This window comes from Ostrea edulis, chromosome 3, assembly GCF_947568905.1.
Source record: "Ostrea edulis chromosome 3, xbOstEdul1.1, whole genome shotgun sequence".
Lineage (NCBI taxonomy): Eukaryota > Metazoa > Mollusca > Bivalvia > Ostreida > Ostreidae > Ostrea > Ostrea edulis.
Genome location: NC_079166.1, coordinates 27,653,467 through 27,673,400, shown reverse-complemented (window position 1 = coordinate 27,673,400; position 19,934 = coordinate 27,653,467). Strand labels below are relative to the sequence as shown.

The window sequence follows — 19,934 nt, the reverse complement described above, 5'->3', positions numbered from 1 at the left end:
CTCATATGCAGACGGCACCAAGACCGATAAAGGGCTTCAAATTTAGGCCTTTACTCGGCGCTTACAGCCATTAAGCAATGAGTGTTCTTTAGCATGCCACACGTACTGTGACATGAGCGATCCATTTTTAAGGTCATATCCGAGGACCCGTGACATTCACACTTGATGCCAAGCGTTGGAACTGTCACTACCTGTTTGAACGACTTAGGTTTGTCGCGGCCGGGATTTGAACCCCGGCCTTCCACATGTGGGGCGAATGTTCTAACCTCTAGACCACCACGGCGGTACATAATAAGGTTGAAATTTAAACTTTAATTCATGAATGTATTAAACAACCTTTGTAATTTATTAAAACATTGCGGAGTTATGTAGATTTTGATACATAATTGTTGAAATAATATCGCATTGCGTGTTAATTTCTTTGTCAGTCAGTTACTAAACTGCATTTTAATTTGAAATAAATGATTTCTTTCTAAGATTTCATCAGAATCGAAGCACTTTTCAAATTTGGTTCACTTTTTAAGAAAAACCATTGTGATGCATTGAGGTTATGCCCTTGCAATAAATTGATTTGTAAGACTCATTAATCTGCCCATTTATCAAAATATTAAGCATTGATGTTTTCCCACGGGATAAATAGTAAATATTTCAGTGAATTTATCACACTGGCATTGTTTTAAAATGTTTCCATTAAATTGCAATTTGCTTATTAAGCGCGAAGACAGTTGATCCGCTACTTACTGCAAATTAAATGCGTCAAACTGTCATGATGACTTCATGATGACAAGTGCATCGGAATCAATTTTTTACTTCTATATCAAGGTGTCAGATTACTTTCACGACCAAAAACCGTTTAGTGTTACGTTTTTGTGTAGTACTACATTTCCATGCATTTTAGAAACATTAGTGATCTTATTTCATGACATTTTGAAGGGTTGTGATATTTTGTTGTTTATGTGTGATGTCAGAATACGCATTCCTGTTTTGATAAGGACACGCCTCCTCACTGTAGTCTTACCGATTAAGACACGCCTCCTCAATGGAGCCTTACCGATTAGGACACGCCTCCTCACTGTATCCTTACCGATTAGGACACGCCTCCTTGCTGGAGCCTTAACTGTGCTGCGTATCATGAAAGGCGAAGATAACGAACCTTAAATTTCAGTGTATATTTTGTATTTAGCTTATATTTTACGACGAAGAATACTCTAGAGAGTAGAAGAAAAGAATGTGGCATTGATATTTACATTGTCACATCTGCATGACATCATATACAATGTAATCATATACCACCGTTCTGTTAAAGTTTTTCGCATTCTAGGTTTAAATGTCTTCAACAATCTCATCGTCATATCAAAAACAAAATTTCCTGTTGTTAATCACTTTCTCATTTCAAATTGACACGTGTATTATTTCTATGTAGACATTATTTTTGGAAATTGGTTCGATCGACAAAAAGAGTGGGAACAGGTGGCACTGGAAAATGCGGGAAACACTCTAATCGTTTATTATGAAGTACTGAAAACGGTATGTTTACTTCTAATTGTGCGTGCATTTGAAATCCTATGTCGTATCGTATTGAATCTTATTGAATTTGTTTTGAAATTGTTATATGGTTGCTTTAGAACGGAATACAAACGATGAAGCGTATCTCAAGCTTCCTTGGGGTCTCACCTGAAATTCAATTTCTGCAAGCTGTCTATGTAAAATGTTCATTTGATGAAGTAAAAAAGAGAAAGATGGATGCTGAAGATGCTATCATTTCCTTTTAGTTCTTACAAGTTTATTGTTATTTCGAATTTCCATAATTTCAGCTTGAGCATCAGTGAAGAGACATTATTTTTCGAACTGCGCATCTGGTGCATCAAAATTGGTACCGTATAAGCTTTCCATATAGGAAAGGTGAATTTCACTTTAAATTAAGAAAATATTAACCTCTTGATTAACAAATCGCAACTTACCAAACTGAAAATCCTTTAGGTAAATATACCAGGGGTCTCACAATTACAATCTAATTCAAATCAGATTTCTTAGATCCGCGCCGTATAATCTACGTAGCGATTGTGAGCGTATTTTAGGATCGGATTTTAATTAGATTGCTCACAATTACCAACATATTCTTAGTTTTTCTATTGCATATTGTTAAATAATTTCTTCGTGATAACACTCGTTTAATTTTACGTGGTAATCGTTTATCCATAGTGAACGCAATATTATGTGTCTACGTCACAAAAGACCTGAAGCGCTAATAGATTGCTCGATATCAGAAGTAAACGTCGACTTCCGGATGTGACCTTCAGAATCAGAGTTCTGTGTTACAATATAAAGTTCCTAAATACGAAAACCCATAGTGCATTGGTATAGGAGCACAACACACCATAGTTACAAACGTGTGACCCTTCACATAAAAAAGATGACATCTGACTCAAATCTTTACTCTGGGGAATAAACAATAAGGAATGAATATTTTTGTTATGACCAGATGTTAGCCAGATAGTTCGATCGGTCGGTAGGTAGGTAAGTAGTTAGTAATCACAATGTCCATTAGCTCGCTATGTAATCTCTCTTTTCTTTGTTATCCTCAATGTTTGTCTTTGTTAGAACATTTCAATGAAAAGGTAATGATAAAGAACAGTGATCAAACTCCTGTAAGGAATGCAATATTAAGAGTTGAGCGAACACGGACCCCTGCTAATACCAGAGGTGGGATCAGGTGCCCAGGAGGAGTAAACATACAACGTAAAACCACTAGATACTAATAATTTACAGCTCTTACTTGACCAGACAATATGTCATATTTTGTAAAATGTAATTTTGTTAACGTGAAGATCACTTTAAGAATAAACTCATCATTTCATATTGTGTCAGGTCTTTGCAATTGAGAAATTGAAAGCTCATACTTGGTATGAATATTGCTTAGAGCCGGTTGGTCATATTCATGAAACAAGACATTTTACCAAAATCAAATCTTTGATACAAACCTGTATACAGGTATCGTATAAAAAGTGTTTCATTATGATATTTCTTATCGATTAATTGTGATTAAAATGTAACTTATAATGATTTGGACCAGTATCAAGGGAAAAACCACATTGTGATACCGTATACAGGGTTATTTTCGCCCCGTGTTATTTTCGCCTTTCTACACTTGCAGACGGTTTCGCCCCGTTTTAAATTCGCCCAGACAGAGTTGTGTTAAAAGAGAGATATGAGAGAAAACAGTTTCGCCCCCTCTTATATTCGCCCAGTGACAACGAGGGCGAAGGGGGCATAAATGAAACGGGTCCTATATTTTCCTGTATGAAGAAAATGAATGTTTCAAACTATGTTGAATATGTCAGTTACAACGATGTGTAACGCGCTAAAGAAAATATTTTGATTTCGCACATTATTATTGTTTTTATTCTAAAATCATCATCTAAGAAACGCTTTTTGAATGAAACATGAAGGTAACTAACAGTGATCAATCTCATAACTCCTATAAGCAATGCAAAATAGAGCATTGGCTAATCACGTACTCCTGAATATACCAGAAGTGAGATCAGGTACCTAGGAGGCACTGATATCTATTTATTTCATCATTATAATTTAATTTTTTTATTTTCTTATTAGGAATGGTGGATGATTGGAAGTCACACTTTACCGTCGCTCAAAATGAGAACTTTAATCGTGTGTTTAATGAAAGGATGAAAGATTCCAAGCTGTGCATACAATTCAATATGTAAAAAAAAAATTATTGCTATTTTTCTGGGTTTTGCTTTTTAAACTGTACAATAATTCACTAAAAGTTGTATATTACGGGACTCGTGTTATCACAAATATATATCTTAAAATCTAGTCGGAATCTGGTGATTTGTTTTTCATAATATAATTAATGAATTGAAATAACGCAAACTTATTCTTGCAGCAGTACTTTTCTGAGAGTATGGTGTTAGAAATACATATTTTTCATTATTAATTATGTTTCGTTTTGCCTAACAATGGGCATTCAGCTCGACGTTTCAAGACATTGACGATGTTTTATTTATTCACACCATTCATATTCATTCAAATCTCGATTAGATATATCACAGTGAACTAGAAATAAAACACCACAGAAATTCCGATATTTTATGTTCCATATTTTTAACATCGTTGTTGACGGTAAACTAACAAATCCGTTCTATGGCAAACGTGGTGACTTCAGTTTAGCCATCGTCATCTTGCTATATTTATGCAGCAATATTCAATTATCACCTGCAAATGACCTTTATGTCTCTCAAAGGATTGGATACGTTAGGGCGTGTTCTGCGTATAATAATCTTTGTAATCGAGGCAGGCTACTGATAAAAATCTTGATGCAGTTGCGACTGCTTAACAGTGGATACTTACTCCACCTTGTCACCTGATGAAACCTGTGGTGTATCCAGGTGTTCGTGTATGTCCTAGTCTTAATTTTGTATACGATTTGCGAGATTAATCACTGTCCTTATCTTCATTATTTCATTGAGACATTCGGTTTTTTTACTCTACGTTGGGTATACACCTTTGGGTTTGAACATCCGAAGTTCTCAATTTCCTATTCTGATCACGATCACTTGAGAAAAAAGTAATTATGTGATTTTCAAATACTTCACTCATTAAAGTGTAAATTTTCCAAGCTCGAGTCTCGTAACTTCAATTTAACGGATAGAGCGACTACTCTCTTTCACTATCTCTCCCTATCTGCGTTTCTCGAAAAAAATATGAAATCACTTGTTTTCATTCTCGATTTACTGTGGTACTTGGAGAAATTAGCATCTTCGTGTGACCTTTATTTTGTGGCTGAGTAGTTCTTGGTAGATTTGAATGTGTTACTATTTCCACACAGCACGAAGATTACAGTGAAAGGTGAAGATAACGAACAGTCATCAATCGCATAACTCCTATAAGCAATACAGAATAGAGAGTTGGGCAAACACGAACCCCTGGTATAATGGGTATTCGTAAACAATGAAACATGGCATATCAGTTGAAATTCTGTTAACCTCTTTGGCAACCAAAAAAAATTGTACGTATTACGTCAAATGTATTTTTCTAAAGCTGTATCGGGAGCGTTAGAAAGCAAGGAAACAAATTTTTTAACAATTAGATAAGAATTGAAGTGACTTACGGAACAAAATATACCCAGGAGCTAGTTTTCTATAGATAAATCAATTTTGTAATGGGTGTAAATCTAATATAATGCATTGTGAACAAAATATGTCCATTAGTGGACAGTTGATATTTATGAAGGGGTCCTGTGAAAGTATACAGTTTGCTAGAATTTGTTAGTCATTTTGTTTACACACTTTCTGATATGGTCAGAATATGAAATACGCTGGTCATGTCGATAGTAATTTAAGTTTAGATAATCCAAAATCATGCAAGAATGTGTCAAAATATTATCTGAATATCATTATGAATTTCTCTATAATTTTTCATAGACTTATCTTCCTCAACGGTTGTTTGAAATATCAAAAATTGAAACAGTCAAGAAATTATTTCTCATTTTACATTATCTTCTCGAAGTATTTTCTTCTGAAATCAAAAAGAACGGTCTTATAGTGATGGTGGGGGTAGGGAGACAACCAATGATAGCACAGTCTCTCCTGGCCTTCTACACAAGGGAAACATTAGCAACAATTTATGTATGTGTTTACCAACACGAGATAAAACATTTACACGTTTGCAGTAATGAACATGAATGCCGTGTTATTACTAGGATGTTTTTTTTTTATATAAATCATGCAATCTTCATTTTACCTTAAATTACAACTCAATGTTCTAACATTATTTTTACTACAACTAGTTTACTTGAGACAAATAAATGTGTAAATATTAAATACCCCTGTTTTAAACGAAAATTAAATGAATGTACTATTTACCGTCGCCACGTGTGCGAATAAGGCATATGACACATGATTAGAAAAGGGGATTTCTGTTACATAATTATGTACACGCACCAATGCGCGAAACACTCTATTTATCAGATGACATGATATTCTATATCTGTGAAGTATTGTCCTAACCACAAGCTTGCACACAATGGCGACAAAGGAAAAGTTACGTTTGGACGGACTGGTTCTCCCCGGCTTTTTGCCCCTCTTGACTGATGCCCGGGGGCGATTGACAGATATTGAAAATTTATCCATGAGAAAAGACGATGTCATCATTAGCTCCGTTCCAAAATCAGGTAAACCTTAAGTTTTATACCAATCGGGATAAAACATATTCATGGTAAGCGGATATGTTGTGTTATTGTTTAATGTTACTGTAAATTGTAACACATGTGCAATGATACCGACGCCATTTTCTAGGTCATCAGTAGGAAATAACACTACGACGTTAAATCTGGAACAAGGTTTTAGTCTGAAAAAAAAAGTCATTTTCATGTTAAGCATTTCCCTAAATCTTAAAACTTTTATATGGAAAATGTATCTCGTCTTTTGGGCAGGAAAGAGTACAAAGATTATTATAGCGAAATTCTTGGGACAATCTCACATGTCTAACTTTTGGTATCCGTCAGAAAAGGACTGCAGACACAACAAATAAGCGTGCTTAAATCTGAACAGTATTATAAGATACCGCACACCCCTTGACGGAGTCTTTTAAATTTAGACAAACAACACTGACAAAGACCTATTTACATGATTCCGTGTGTGAATTATAGAACACACGACCGTACACAAAGGTGTGTGTGCAATGGCATAGAATAGCAGATGGGATTAATTACAGTTGTTTCATTTAGTAGGGGTATCGCTATCCTTCAGATCATTGTCATTTTACAGACATGAGTGTAAATCTCAGGATCTGGTAAATGTTTAACCATATCTTTACTCCTAACGAAAGTACCAAAATATCTGAAAGAGAATCCTCAGATATATTGCGCCACAATATAATTTAGAAGTCGTATAAATAAAAGGTGGTCTCTGGAAGCTTCAAACGACCTTTCAGTAAATTTTAAATTCCGAACACCTTTCCAAAATTAACACCATCAAAATATAGGAGCTTCCAACACTTTGTACCACTATTCCTTACGATGAATTAAAGAACATTCTTACTGACATGATCGAAAAATTCAAGAACAAAAAACTAAAGATGTGTTTCCCTTGTGTAGAAGGCCAGGAGAGACTGTGCTATCATTGGTTGTCTCCCTATCCCCACCATCATTATAGGACCGTTCTTTTTGATTTCAGAAGAAAATACTCCGAGAAGATAATGTAAAATGAAAAATAATTTCTTGAGTGTTTCAATTTTTGATATTTCAAACAACCGTTGAGGAAGATAAGTTTATGAAAAAATATAGGGAAATTCATAATGATATTCAGATAATATTTTGACACATTCTTGCATGATTTTGGATGATCTAAACTTAAATCACTATCGACCTGACCAGAGTATTTCATATTCTGACCATATCAGAAAGTGTGTAAACAAAATGAATGAGATGCAGACTAACAAATTCTACCAAACTGTATACTTTCACAGGACCCCTTCATAAATCTTGTGATCAGTCATCTAGCTATTACTTTGTTAAAGTAGGTCGCGGGTTTACAGACCTTTTTTCTCACTCGAAAACCCCATCTGAAAATTTGACGGATGTACATTGACAATGTATTTACTACTGTGTGAAAATTGCTTTTCAATGAACAGATTGATTTTATATTGTTTGACGTCCCACTCGAGAACAATCTGACTAAAGTACAGACCTATATTATTATATATATAGGATCTGATAACTCCCCATAAGAGATCATGTTCTGGTGAATTTTGCATTGGCCAATGAAATCATAACTTCCTTTTGCTTGTCTGGTATTTCGGAAGTCATTCCATTTTCATACGTATGAGATGATACCCGATGAGTTCCGATAAGCAAATAACACAATTAAAAATGGCGTCGATAAGTGCCACGCCGAGGAAAACATGTCTTTTGTCGGATGCGTGTATCCTCTGTGGGTTTTGTTTTAAACAAATTGAGAAAGCAAGTGACGGTAGTGAAAAAATCCAAAAGTTTAGCGAAATTAAACTGCGTTTAAATGAAGAAAGGTGGGGGAATATCAGGAAACTGACGGGTGTGTTGACAGATTTGGATGAAAAAGGCCTTGGAGGGGTTTGCAAAAAATGTTATCGACAGGTTGAATCTGTTTTAAAAATTGAAGCCAAAAATGCAGTTGTTAAAGAACGTTTTCGTGAAATGGCAGTGCGAACTTTGAAAACAAAAATGTTACAACTGCCGTCTCCCCGAAGAACATCAATAACGAAAAGAATGCTTCGGAGCCCGGATACACATGTGCCCTCTACGAAGAAGAAATCTTTCGACGTATCTGTTGTGAAGCTTGTACAACTGACGCCCTTTAAAGATCTGACGAATACAAGAACGGATTCATCGAAAGCAGGGGTAAGTTATCTAAGCATATTGGTGTAATATTAACATTTATATGTAAACATGGTAAACATTTACAAATTGAAAACAAAAATCTCTAGGCTTGGTCTTAAACACAGATACCACTTGAAAGAAGTGTTACTGTCATCACACTCTCGGGCACAATCCAAGACAATACAATTAAAATTATATCCTTAGATATGCTAATTACTATCAGGTGTATTAATTAGTGGATCAAAGGAAAATTTAGGAATTCAATACACCCCAGTCTTAGGGTGACTGTCAAATGTCTGTATGTGTCAACATACCATTAAATATATAATTAGATCATTAAATATATAATTAGATATTCAAAAATTATCTTAAATCATTTTTAATTGACAGCTGTCTATGCCAGTATATACTGCATGTATCCCTATTGCACCACAGGAGAAACAAGTTGGTATGTATAAAAATATGTGAATCATAATTGATAGAATGAATGATTGATTTAAATAGAGCTTTCAATAATCAAGGTGTGTCATGAAATGCAAAAAAAAAAACACCTTACAGTGTGTCCACCTGGCAGTCGTTCTGTTTGAAAACAATTAACTTCTGTGACATGAAAAGTTTCAAGACTGAAAGTGCATGCTTTCATTATATATACTAACTGTTGTACTTGACTTTTTTAGGGATATACCTATGGGTTTGTTTTACATTGTGTATCAATGCTTATTTATCAACATTAACTATATACGAAGCATTTTAAAGGTACTATATTAGGCCAGTAAGAAATTTAAGTAATTGCAGGAAACATATGGGACATATAGGAAATATGTGACAACATGGCAGTGTGTTACATGTGTCTTTGAAAGCTATCTGAATCTCAATGCAGTTCAACAACTCGCACATTTTTATACACAGCACCTGCGTTATCCTACAAAGCATCTTGAGAACCTCAATCAGAATGTGACCAGAAAAGGAATTACAGAGTCATAGTTTGAAATGTTGTCCTACTAAACAGCATTGTACTTGATTTTAAACACAGTTATGGAAACAAAAGGTTATGTCACAATACAGCATAATGCCATACAATGATTATTTCATTTGAAAAATATTTCTGAATCCATTTTTGGTCTAATTATTATGAAATCTAAAGCATATAATACATAACATTTAGATATAAATTCTTTTCATGTTTTTTAAAGTTTTACCAACAATTGCAGAAATATGACAACTGAAACTTTAATATCAGCTTAGAGCACTCCATTTCCTTAAATAGTATCCTTTGTCAGAATGGAATGAAATCATTGAGTGTGGTGTTCCTACAGTCATATAATGTGTTTGACTGTTCAGGAAAACAAAATCAAGACATTGAGACCAGAAACTGCAGATATTTGTATTTTTAATGGTGTAAAAATTGACCTTAGATGATTTTATGAGAAATATGTAGAAAAGTGATTGTTTTCAATGAAATATAGAACTTGACTCATTTATAGCACTATACTGTAGATGTATAATGTCAACAGTTGTATAATAAATGGACAAAAGATGATTAATTTCATGAAAATGGATTGTAAGTAGTCTATAACATTACCTGTAATAACACATTATTTTCATTGGATGATTTGAATCTAACATATATAGATTTCAATAAAACATCCTTATCAGAATGAAAAGAAAATGCAAAAATTCCTGTATACAAATACTGGATTTTATCTTTCTAGAGGTTGCATCAACAAATAAAAAAGGATCTAAGCGATCTTTAGATTTTGAGACTAATAGAGACCAAAGCGACATTCAACCCACACCTTTAGATGGGTCGATTGTGGTTAACTTGTAAATTGAAAGTGTAGCAAAAGTTTTTACTGATCAGTTCATTACTAGATGTTCATGTTATACTTAGTCACTAACATAGTATTTCATTAATCATGATTCAGTTTAGCTCACCTTAGCTGAAAGCTTAAGTGGGCTATTCTGATCACATCTGTCTGTCCAAAAACTTTTCACATGTTTGACTTCTTCTCCAGAACCATGAAGCCAATTTCATTCAAAATTGGCACAAATCAATTCTTGGGTAAAGGGGATTCAAGTTTGTTCACAGGAATGTTCTCTTCAAAGGGGAGGTAATGAAGGAAATGCAAAAAAAGAAAGAAAGAATGGATTGATCTAAAAATGTTCTCAAGAACCACTGGGTGAGAAAAGTCAAATCTTACAGGAAAGCTTCCTGGCATAGTGTAGATGCAAGTTTGTTAGAAGGGTTGGGCTACAAGAAGACTTTTAGGAGATCAAAGACCCATAGGCCTCTTGTAAGGGTTGCTCATTACATCAAGACTTATACTTTTATGAAACTACATCACAAGATGGTGATTTATGTTTTTTAAAAAATTATTTGTATCAATCAGTTTGTTTGTCTATCATCGTAGCTCAGTGGATAAAGTTACCGGTGAGTGACCCACAGATCACAAGTTCAAATCCACCAGTCTTCAGTTCATATTTACTGATATAAATTTTTGAAAATCATGTTTTTTTAAAATCCCAATTGCATATTTTTGGCTTTTTGACATATGTACTCATTACGTATCATCACATCTTTCATAATTAAATCAGTTTGAGCAGATTTGTTAAGCTTTTTCATGTTGTAGTGAACAACCCAATCTGACTAAAGTACAGATCTATATATTTTAGGACACCTGAGTAAACTCATATTGCAATTGGTTGTTGTCCATTGTTGTTTGATAACAATTGAACATATTTAACTTCTTGATAACTACTATACTAATTCTTTTCAAATTTGGTGTGAAGCATCTTTGGAACAAAGGGGACATAAATTGTAAATTTCAGGATTCCTGCACCCCTGGGGCCTTAGGGGTGGGGCAAAAACTGCCCAAAATTGACAAATTTTCAAAACTCTTCTTTAGATCCGCAAATGTTTAAGAAAAACTAAATGCATAATTATGTAGAGCGAGAAGGCCTTTACCAAAATTGTAAATTTCATGATACCCAGGCTAGGGGTTCTGACTCCAGGGTGGGACTAAACTTTGTATATATTGTTTATGTGTAATTTTGCTGGTACTGTATAAAATCTAAATGCATACTTAGGAATAGCAGAAAAGGATGTACGGTGAATTTCACAAGCCTGGGTTTTGACTCTAGGATGGGTCCAAATCAGTCATATCTTTTAATGCTTTAATGTTAATACACCTATTATTTCATCAGTGTATGCACTTTTAAGGGCGCTTAAGTTGTAAGAACACATCTTGTTTTATACTGTTGCTGAACATTAGAATTTAGTCAAAACAGGAATTTGTTTCCTCTAGATTTCATGGCCCTTGGGAGTAGTGATACTTTTTTACTAGTACTCACATGACCTATAAGGCCTGTGGGCCTCTTGTTTGTAGTTGATGTAGCTGTGAATGAATTTGAAAATAAGTTGACCTTTTGTATTTGCTAATTATGCATGTGCATGTTGTTCTTTCAGATTATGCTTCAATTCAGATTTTGGATTTTCTATAAATCTCAACTATGATAAAAGGTACACAAATTAGAAAATCATTATATTTAACAAAATTTATATCAAAATAAAGATATAGAAGTTTTTATCTCCTATCCAATGTTCTGAGATGAAAAACAAAGGTTTGATGAAAATTATATCCAACTAACAGATTCTCTGTAGTGTGTTTGCATACCTTAGTTATTATTGTCATGGTCTTAGGCTTAGAATGAAAAGGTGTTATTTAATGTACATGTACTTAAATTACTTGCAGATTAGTATTTACTATCCAAGTGGTCGCAAAAGTAGGTTCATCACCGATGAAAAGGAGAAGAAGGTCTGCAAAATTGTTTTTAGGGGAAAAGACATAGGCAGTGGATTGAGGGACTTTTTAAAGACAAGTCATCCAGAAGAACTAATTGAGGGTTCTGTAGCAATTTTAGGTATGGACTTGAAAGTCTAGTGATCAACTGTTTTTAAATCTTATTTAAGAAAGACATGTATGAAAAATATGGTAGCAGTCATTAGCAGATTTGTAAGCTTCTGTGTATAAATGTATGTTAATAGATTTTATTGATTAAATTTTGTATTTTTCAAATAGCATGCCTTGCAATTTTTGTCATGTTTTGCAGGTGATGAATGCAAAACCTTGTGCAAGAGAAATTCTGGAAGTGTGCTTCAAGACAAATCAATTCAAAATGTTATGGAATTCACTTGGGACAAACTGTACACAGAACTACAAATACGTGCCCCTAATATCCTGAAGATAGTATCAGCAATGGTCAATGACATTCCAATCCAAGTGAATAACAAACCATTTCAACTTGTAATGTACACTTTGTCCCAGATTCTGCATGCCAGATCTCAAGAAATGTCTTTAGTACAGTACTTGTCAGGACTAGTGTTAATGCATGGAGGATGCACCCTTAAGGTACTTTAGTCTACCATATTCAAAAGTGATAATTACAAACCATATTTAGACAGATATCCAGATAAACAAACAACTATTCATTAACACATTGCTATTGAATATATTTATTAAATTGCAAATATATCTGTTTAATAATTATATATTGTTTTTAAGTCTTGAGCATTGTTGAGATTGGACAAATATTCCAATATACTCTAATACAGTTGTCAAGGTTTAAAGCATATTGGATATTTTAAATTTTATATTCAGCATTCTTACATATATATACATTTGTATGATTTTTAGTATGATTGATAAATTCTATTACTTGACATGTGATATTTGCTTTAATTAAATTGATTTTACATGTTTCTTTAGGATATCGAGAGGATTGCCAAATTTGGTGCTTCAGTTCACCCAGAAACATTGCGAAGAAAGCTGAATTCATGGGACGAATACTTGGACGAAGAACTACTTAAGTACAAAACAGAATGGAGTCGAGGAGGAAACAAGAAATATCAGCTAATTGGAGACAATTGGGATAGAAATATTATTCCATCTTATCGTACCTCTCAAGACAAGACATTGTCTTTGCACCTGTTTCAGGTTATTGGAGTCGTTGATAGGGTGGATTCTCTGAATTGTGCTTTTGATCCACAACTCCTAGATATTTTAGAATTAACTCCTGTGGATTTTATTCCCTCAGTAGCTGATCAGGACATTCTTCTGCATGAGTTGACCTTTTTAGTGGCCAATGCAGTGATTGCAAATATTGAGCAGCTGAATGGAGCATTTGGATATATATATCCAAAACACTTGAAACACAAGTATAGTGAATTCTCAGGAATGAAAACGGAACAAGTAAGACACATGTATACTAAATTTCTAGACAATTCTAGGCATGTTTTTATCTCCAACAAATCCAGTTCAAATACATGCATATTCATTTGTTTTTACAGTATTCTTTGGGACTTTTTGATTGTAATGAAATGGTTACCCAAGATGTGATCAGGCTACTAAAGGACCTATCAAAGAAGTATGTGCCCATTGATGATGCTGGGGAAATAGTTGAGGAAGTGTTTTTTGGAGGCAAGTAAAAATTAATAGGGGAACATTTCAAGAGGAACATCAACAGCAGGGCTCAAAATTAACATATGCTTATCACTGACTGGATAAAAGTCTGGCAGACTGATTGACATTTGTTTTAGTAAGTCCGATGGGACTGGTTAATTTTCTAAAACGTCATTTTGAAAAACTTGTTTAAACTCTGCTTTTGGCATTCCTCTATAGACATCAGACAAACCTGATTAGTGTTGCAAAATTGTCCAAGGCACAGAGTTAAATCCCATTATTTTATTTGAATAACATTAACGAAATATCTTTAATTATATCTGGAAAACCCTGGTGGACTGGTAAAATTTTCTGCAGACTTGTTTAAAATAAATCGTATCAGTCTGGCTAAACTGGTGATATGAAAAGTTAGTTTCAAGCCCTGATTGCAGTTATATAGATTTGTTAGAATTATTGTGATTTTTATTTGAAATGAAATATTGAAAAAGATAGTGAAGAGTAACTCATGTAGTGTTTTTTTTTCACTTTAAAGGAGACAGATTGACTGATGAGAGAATACAGAGTGCCCAAGAAGCTATGACCAATAATGAAAATCCATTGGATAAGTTTGAAGGATTCATTTCCAAAATTGAAGATTTTCATCGGCTCATGAACTTCCTCGAGGTAAATTAAGTCAAACAGTTTCTTATGTGCACTTAAAAATAAAAGATATAACAGATATTTATCAACTAAGATTTCCTTTTTCATAAAGTGAGGTTCACTTTTTAGCTCACTTGCTGTCCATCGTCTGTCTGTAAACTTTCACATTTGTGACTTCTCCAGAACCACTGGGCCAATTTCAACTAAAACTTGGCATAAAGCATCAAATTTATTCAACTGAATTGCAACTGAGTTGCAACATCCTTGTCCAAGGGGAGATAATAGCAAAATTACATTAACAAGTTTTAAAAATCTTCTCTAGAACCACTGAGCCAATTTCAACCAAACTTGGCACAAAACATCCTTGGGTGAAGGGGATTCAAGTTCATTCAAATGAAGGGTCATGCCCCCTTCAAAGGGGAGATAATCACAAAAATAGGGTGGGGTCATTCAAAATTCTTCACAAGAACCAATGGACCAGAAAAGTTAACATTACATGTAAGCTTCCCGACATAATGGAGATTCGAGTTTCTTAACATCATAATCCCCAGGGGTAAGATGGGACCACAATATAGATCACAATTTTACATGCGAATATGCAAGGTTACTAAAGTGAGCGATATGATCCATGGGCCTCCTTTGTTCACATGATATCAGGTGAGCGATGTGGTATGATCTTGTTAATAATGTTGAACTTCATATGAATATAGGTAAAAATATACCAATTATTTTTTTTTCAGGCAATTGTGTTGCAAACATTCAGCACCCAGTCAGCAAATGACAGAGGAACAGTGTATTATTATAAGAACATATTAAATGCACGCAATGTGAAGGGGAAAGTAAAGAACTCTTACAGAGGATATAAAATGCTATACCGTACTATATTTGATGCTATGTGTTGTGCATTTTTCTTGAAAGAGTTTGGACTTTTTAACTTAACAGAGAGCATACCACTGCCTGATGAATTCTCCAAATGGACAGGAGAGGAAAAAATACAGTGGATGAATAACATATGTGAACGAATTGTGAACAAGTGGTTTTTTGGAGACAGTGACTTGTTTGAAGAGTTGCGACAAGTATTGTCTGATCCAGATCATGAAGAAAATTATTGGTTCGGGAACTTTAAAGATGGTCGCTTTTCCTGCCACTACTGTGAAAAAACTTACTGTCATATCAAAAGTGCAGAATTTCATGAAAAAGAAGTCCATGGCCATTCCAAACCAGCATTACGAAAAAGTAAACAAGCAAACCTATTGCAAGATGAACTTTTTGATTATTTGATAGCCCTTTTCCGTCTGTCAGCATTACATCGAAATCTTGATACGGCAGTGGATATGGCTGATGGCTATAGATCTATTCGCTCAGCTAAGTACGAGACCCCGCTGTACAACAAGACCCACAAAACAAAATATCTTATCGGCAGCATCCATTTAACAGGCCTCGTATCAGGAACCTTGCCGCCTCCTCAAACAGAGAGACTTATTGCAAATCGCTGTATAAATTTGTCAGGTGGGAAGAACTCGAACATGGCACTAGATGAGTATGTAGAACTAGTCAACAGAGATACAAAAAACACTTGTTCTGGATTCCAAACAAAGGAGAGTATAATTGCGCACTCGAAACAATTTCCTCTTTTAATCAAAGCTGTGAAAAATTTGGACATGATTAATGATGTATATAGAAGAAAAGGATTCCACAACATACCTTCATATAAATCTGATGTTCGGAAGATTGTACAAGACCTTTTTGACATCGATGGTTTTTCCCAACATAAAGGACGCAAGCTCAAGTGCAGAGAACTAGTCCAGAAAAGCAATCCATTTGCAGACAGTTATAAACAGTTGGTGAACATGATATACAGACATAAACCTTTACTTCCATTCCGTCGATTAAGGAATAAACAACTATAATGATGTGATTGTTTATCTACCTGGTACATGAGACATAAAATCAAATTAAATATTATGGAGGATTATCGCCAAGACTTGTCCAATGTACATGCACACATATACAATGTACAGTAATTAAATTTTCAAATGGAATAAACATGGATTTAATCAATAACATCTTTGATAACTTACAATATTTGAAGATCCAACTTGATGTTGGCCATATTTTTAAAAACAAAAAAAAAATCAAATTTTGATTACTCATTGCTGTTGGTCTTTGTTTGTCGTCGTGCGTCATCCATTAACAATTTTACATTTGTAACTACTTCTTAAAAACTACAATGCCAATTGTTACCATTTTTGCCCCAGACTTGATCAACCCAAAGAAAACGGGTCCCAGAAAAAATGTGTTGTTTACTGTTTCTTCACAAATCCCAACATTACTCTGTAATTTATATATGCTTCAATTCATTCTGGTACACATAATTATAATTAGTATCATGCAGAAGAAAACAGGACATTGTCTTTTAGAGACTGATAAAACAGTTTTGTATTTGATCATTAGATAACTGTTGCATTGTTATGAAACTGTAAACAATACAATTTTTACTTAAAAAATAAACACTAACAAGTTTTGTGTAAATTTGAACCTTAAGTTGATTTAATCTCATCAAGATCCTCATCAGATTCATACTCATATGATACAGTATCACTGTCACTGCTTGAGGTTTCCATTACATGTACATCATCTAAAGACAGATTTGTCATATATTTTTCTAAAATTGTCGAAGAACATGAATTACAGGAACATCCTGTATCACAAATGTCACAACAAGTATGTATTCTGGTACCTTGTACCAGCTTTAACTCGCTCTCCGAAAGAAATGTCTTGAGCAGTTGCAATCTTCGGCAATCAGTTGAAGTGAGGAAGTCTTTGACGTCCTGGTCAACATTCCGTAGTTGTTGACCATAATACATCAAAAAGGCACATGATTGTTCCCCATCCCTTCCCACTCGCCCTGTTTCCTGGACAAAGTCTATCAAACACCTAGGAGGTCCATAAATTATAACATTGTGACATGCATAAACATTTACACCCATTCCCAGTGCACTGGTAGCAACAATAATGCGCAAAACACTGTCCTCAGTCAATTTTTCAAGGGTTTTCTTTTTTTTATCTTCTGTTGTTTCAGAATGAAACATTTCAACCATGTTTTCAATGTTAGTAACATCTGATAGTTCAGACACTATGAAGTTGTACACACGCCCAACATCTCTTATTGAGTTGCAATAAAATATTGTCCGTGGGAACTCCTTTTTTAAATCTCGAAATGAGTCCAAAATCCACAACAAAGAACTTTCAATGTTAGGGTCTACTTTCTTCACAATGTACTTGATGTTTTCTTTATTTGGGGAAACTGTAATGTTCGTGTAGTCCTTCAGTCCCAAAACTTCTATCACCCTCTTTTTAATTGTCTTTGTGCAAGTCGCGCTTAGTGCTAATAATGATGCCTCAGGAAAGTACGATCGGATCTCTCCAACACGCCGAAACCACTTTCGGAACACTTTATCCTCCTTATCTGCTTCTAGACCACCCCTAAATTTGATAATAAAGGTTATGAATAAGAATCTAAATTAAAACCATTTAAACATGTTTTAAAAATTTTAACTACCAACATTCCTTCCACTTTTTCAAAAAAATGGGTTGCAGTACACTAAGCAACAGTTTTTAATGATGTTTAAAATTATTTTTACATATTCTAAATTCAAGACATCCAAGTATGTCTATAAAAATCAAACAAAATATGAGAGTTAAGATAATTATAGTTTAGGGAATTTACAATGCTGATAGTTGGTTGGGGAATATGATTACATATTTTGCATAAAGACCTAAGACACCTTTGGAGCAAAATATTGTGTCAATGATGTGTGAGCAATTTCTTCGTCAATAAATGTAAAAAAAAAAAAAAAATAAATAAATAATATCAATATATTGATGGAAAAAATAGCACTGACAGTATACAATATCTCATTTGATTTATTAACTCAGGTTGTTTTAAAGAACTCTCATCAATGTAAAATACATGAATAGGAAGACATTACCATGTGACAACTGTGTGGAATTCATCAACTACGATGACAGTTACATTAAGTCTTTGTATTGTTGATCTCCATTGGCTGTCTCCAACTAATGACTCGGGGGATGCATAGATGATGTCTACTTTTCCTGCCTGTATCAATTCATCGGTCTCCTTGTCTGTGCCTGGAGCATTCAAGAGTGACTGTGTTTATAAATTCTTAACATTTCCAACACAATATTTAAAGAATGAAATGATAACTATAAATGAACCAGTTCAACAGTGAACTTGGAATCAAATTTGCAGTGCAACATATAGTGGATAACACATTTCACGCAAGAATTTCTTATGTATTGTTAACGGTCTACTGCTTGTCAGAAGCATATATAAGTATGATGACTATCCATTATTATTTAGATGATCCTTAGTGAACTTCGATTTAAGACCGGCCATGAGACCCAATTTCAATTAAATTATATAAATATAAACGAATAAATATATACATACCTTTAAAAGCAGCAGTTACTAATCCTATGGAAGTTAATTTTCTGACTTGGTCTTGCATAAGAGACACCAGAGGACAGCAAACAATTACTTTCCCGAAGCTATCATCACGGAGTAAAGCTCTCTTCACTGGCAAATACGCTTGAAATGGGAGCGATTTTCCAAAACCTGTTGGTAACACGGCGACACAGTCTTTTTTATCAAGCACGCAGTCCAAAATCATCCGCTGTTCATCCTTTAAACACTTAACGCCAAATTTTTTCAAAACTTCTTCCACTACTCGTTCAATATCCGCCATTTTTGTTTATACACCGCGCTTCATTTGAAACGCGTTATCTGATTGGATCAAATTATGATGCAATATGCAAATACAAAGTTCACCAGAACATGACCTCTTATGGGGAGTTATCAGATCCTATATATATAATAATATAGGTCTGTACTTTAGTCAGATTGACTCGAGAATGTTTCACTCACATGACGTCACCACTGCTGGTGAAGGGCTGCAAAATTTAGGCCTATGCTCGGCGTATACGGTCATTGAGCAGGGAGGGATCTTTATAGTGCCACAACTGATGCGACACGGGACCTCGATTTTTGCGGTCTCATCCGAAAGACCACCCCATTTAGTCGCTTCTTACGACAAGCAAGAAGTGCTGAGGACAGCAGTTTTGTCCAGCAATTACGTCCTCAATATATCATCGTTTTAACAGTAACGACACTGTTTTCCGTTGAATTATACAGAAAACAAGAATGATTGATTTCATTCATTGCATAATTCAACTGAAAATAGATAGAATGTTGGCGCTGTTGAACTTGAAAGTATTGATATCAAAGCAAAACAAAACAATTTGAAAAACATTCATTAAAAAAATTATGAGGTAATCGAATTCGTTTTTTAAAGAAAAATATATCATTTAATAACTTTTAAAGTGATAACGTAACAACACTGCTGATTGGATGAAAAATTCGTTTGATTTCTTAGTAA

At 34.3% G+C, this 19,934-nt stretch overlaps 3 protein-coding genes across 6 annotated transcripts in view; 2 read left to right on the top strand and 1 right to left on the bottom strand.

The window, feature by feature from the left end:
* Positions 1-5,953: 5,953 nt before the first annotated feature.
* Positions 5,954-19,934, top strand: part of LOC125673515 (sulfotransferase 2A8-like) — a 29,497-nt gene continuing 15,516 nt past the window's right edge. For all 3 annotated transcript variants that reach the window (XR_007369560.2, XR_008801861.1, XM_048910126.2), the window contains exon 1: positions 5,954-6,193. Coding sequence is in view for 1 of the 3 variants with exons in the window: in XM_048910126.2 (XP_048766083.2) it covers positions 6,046-6,193 (148 nt within the window). In the remaining 2 variants the exon portion in view is untranslated. The remainder of the gene's footprint in view (positions 6,194-19,934) is intronic.
* LOC125673489 (uncharacterized) lies at positions 12,132-16,452 on the top strand. Of its 2 annotated transcripts, none has more exons than XM_056160361.1 (6): positions 12,132-12,298; positions 12,488-12,657; positions 13,144-13,626; positions 13,725-13,854; positions 14,369-14,499; positions 15,216-16,452. In XM_056160361.1, exons 2-6 carry the CDS (start codon positions 12,559-12,561, stop codon positions 16,383-16,385), a joined length of 2,013 nt encoding a protein of 670 aa, XP_056016336.1. In that variant the 5' UTR covers positions 12,132-12,298; positions 12,488-12,558; the 3' UTR covers positions 16,386-16,452. The 2 variants fall into 2 exon arrangements, with proteins under 2 accessions (XP_056016336.1, XP_056016335.1); XM_056160360.1 differs by having other exon boundaries at positions 12,137-12,298; positions 12,488-12,786.
* Positions 16,997-19,397, bottom strand: LOC125673522 (ATP-dependent DNA helicase RecQ-like). The gene is made up of 3 exons (XM_048910138.2): positions 18,950-19,397; positions 18,468-18,627; positions 16,997-17,961 (listed from the first exon to the last, which is right to left on the bottom strand). The coding sequence occupies exons 1-3, from the start codon at positions 19,242-19,244 to the stop codon at positions 17,016-17,018; spliced, it is 1,401 nt and encodes a 466-aa protein (XP_048766095.2). The 5' UTR covers positions 19,245-19,397; the 3' UTR covers positions 16,997-17,015.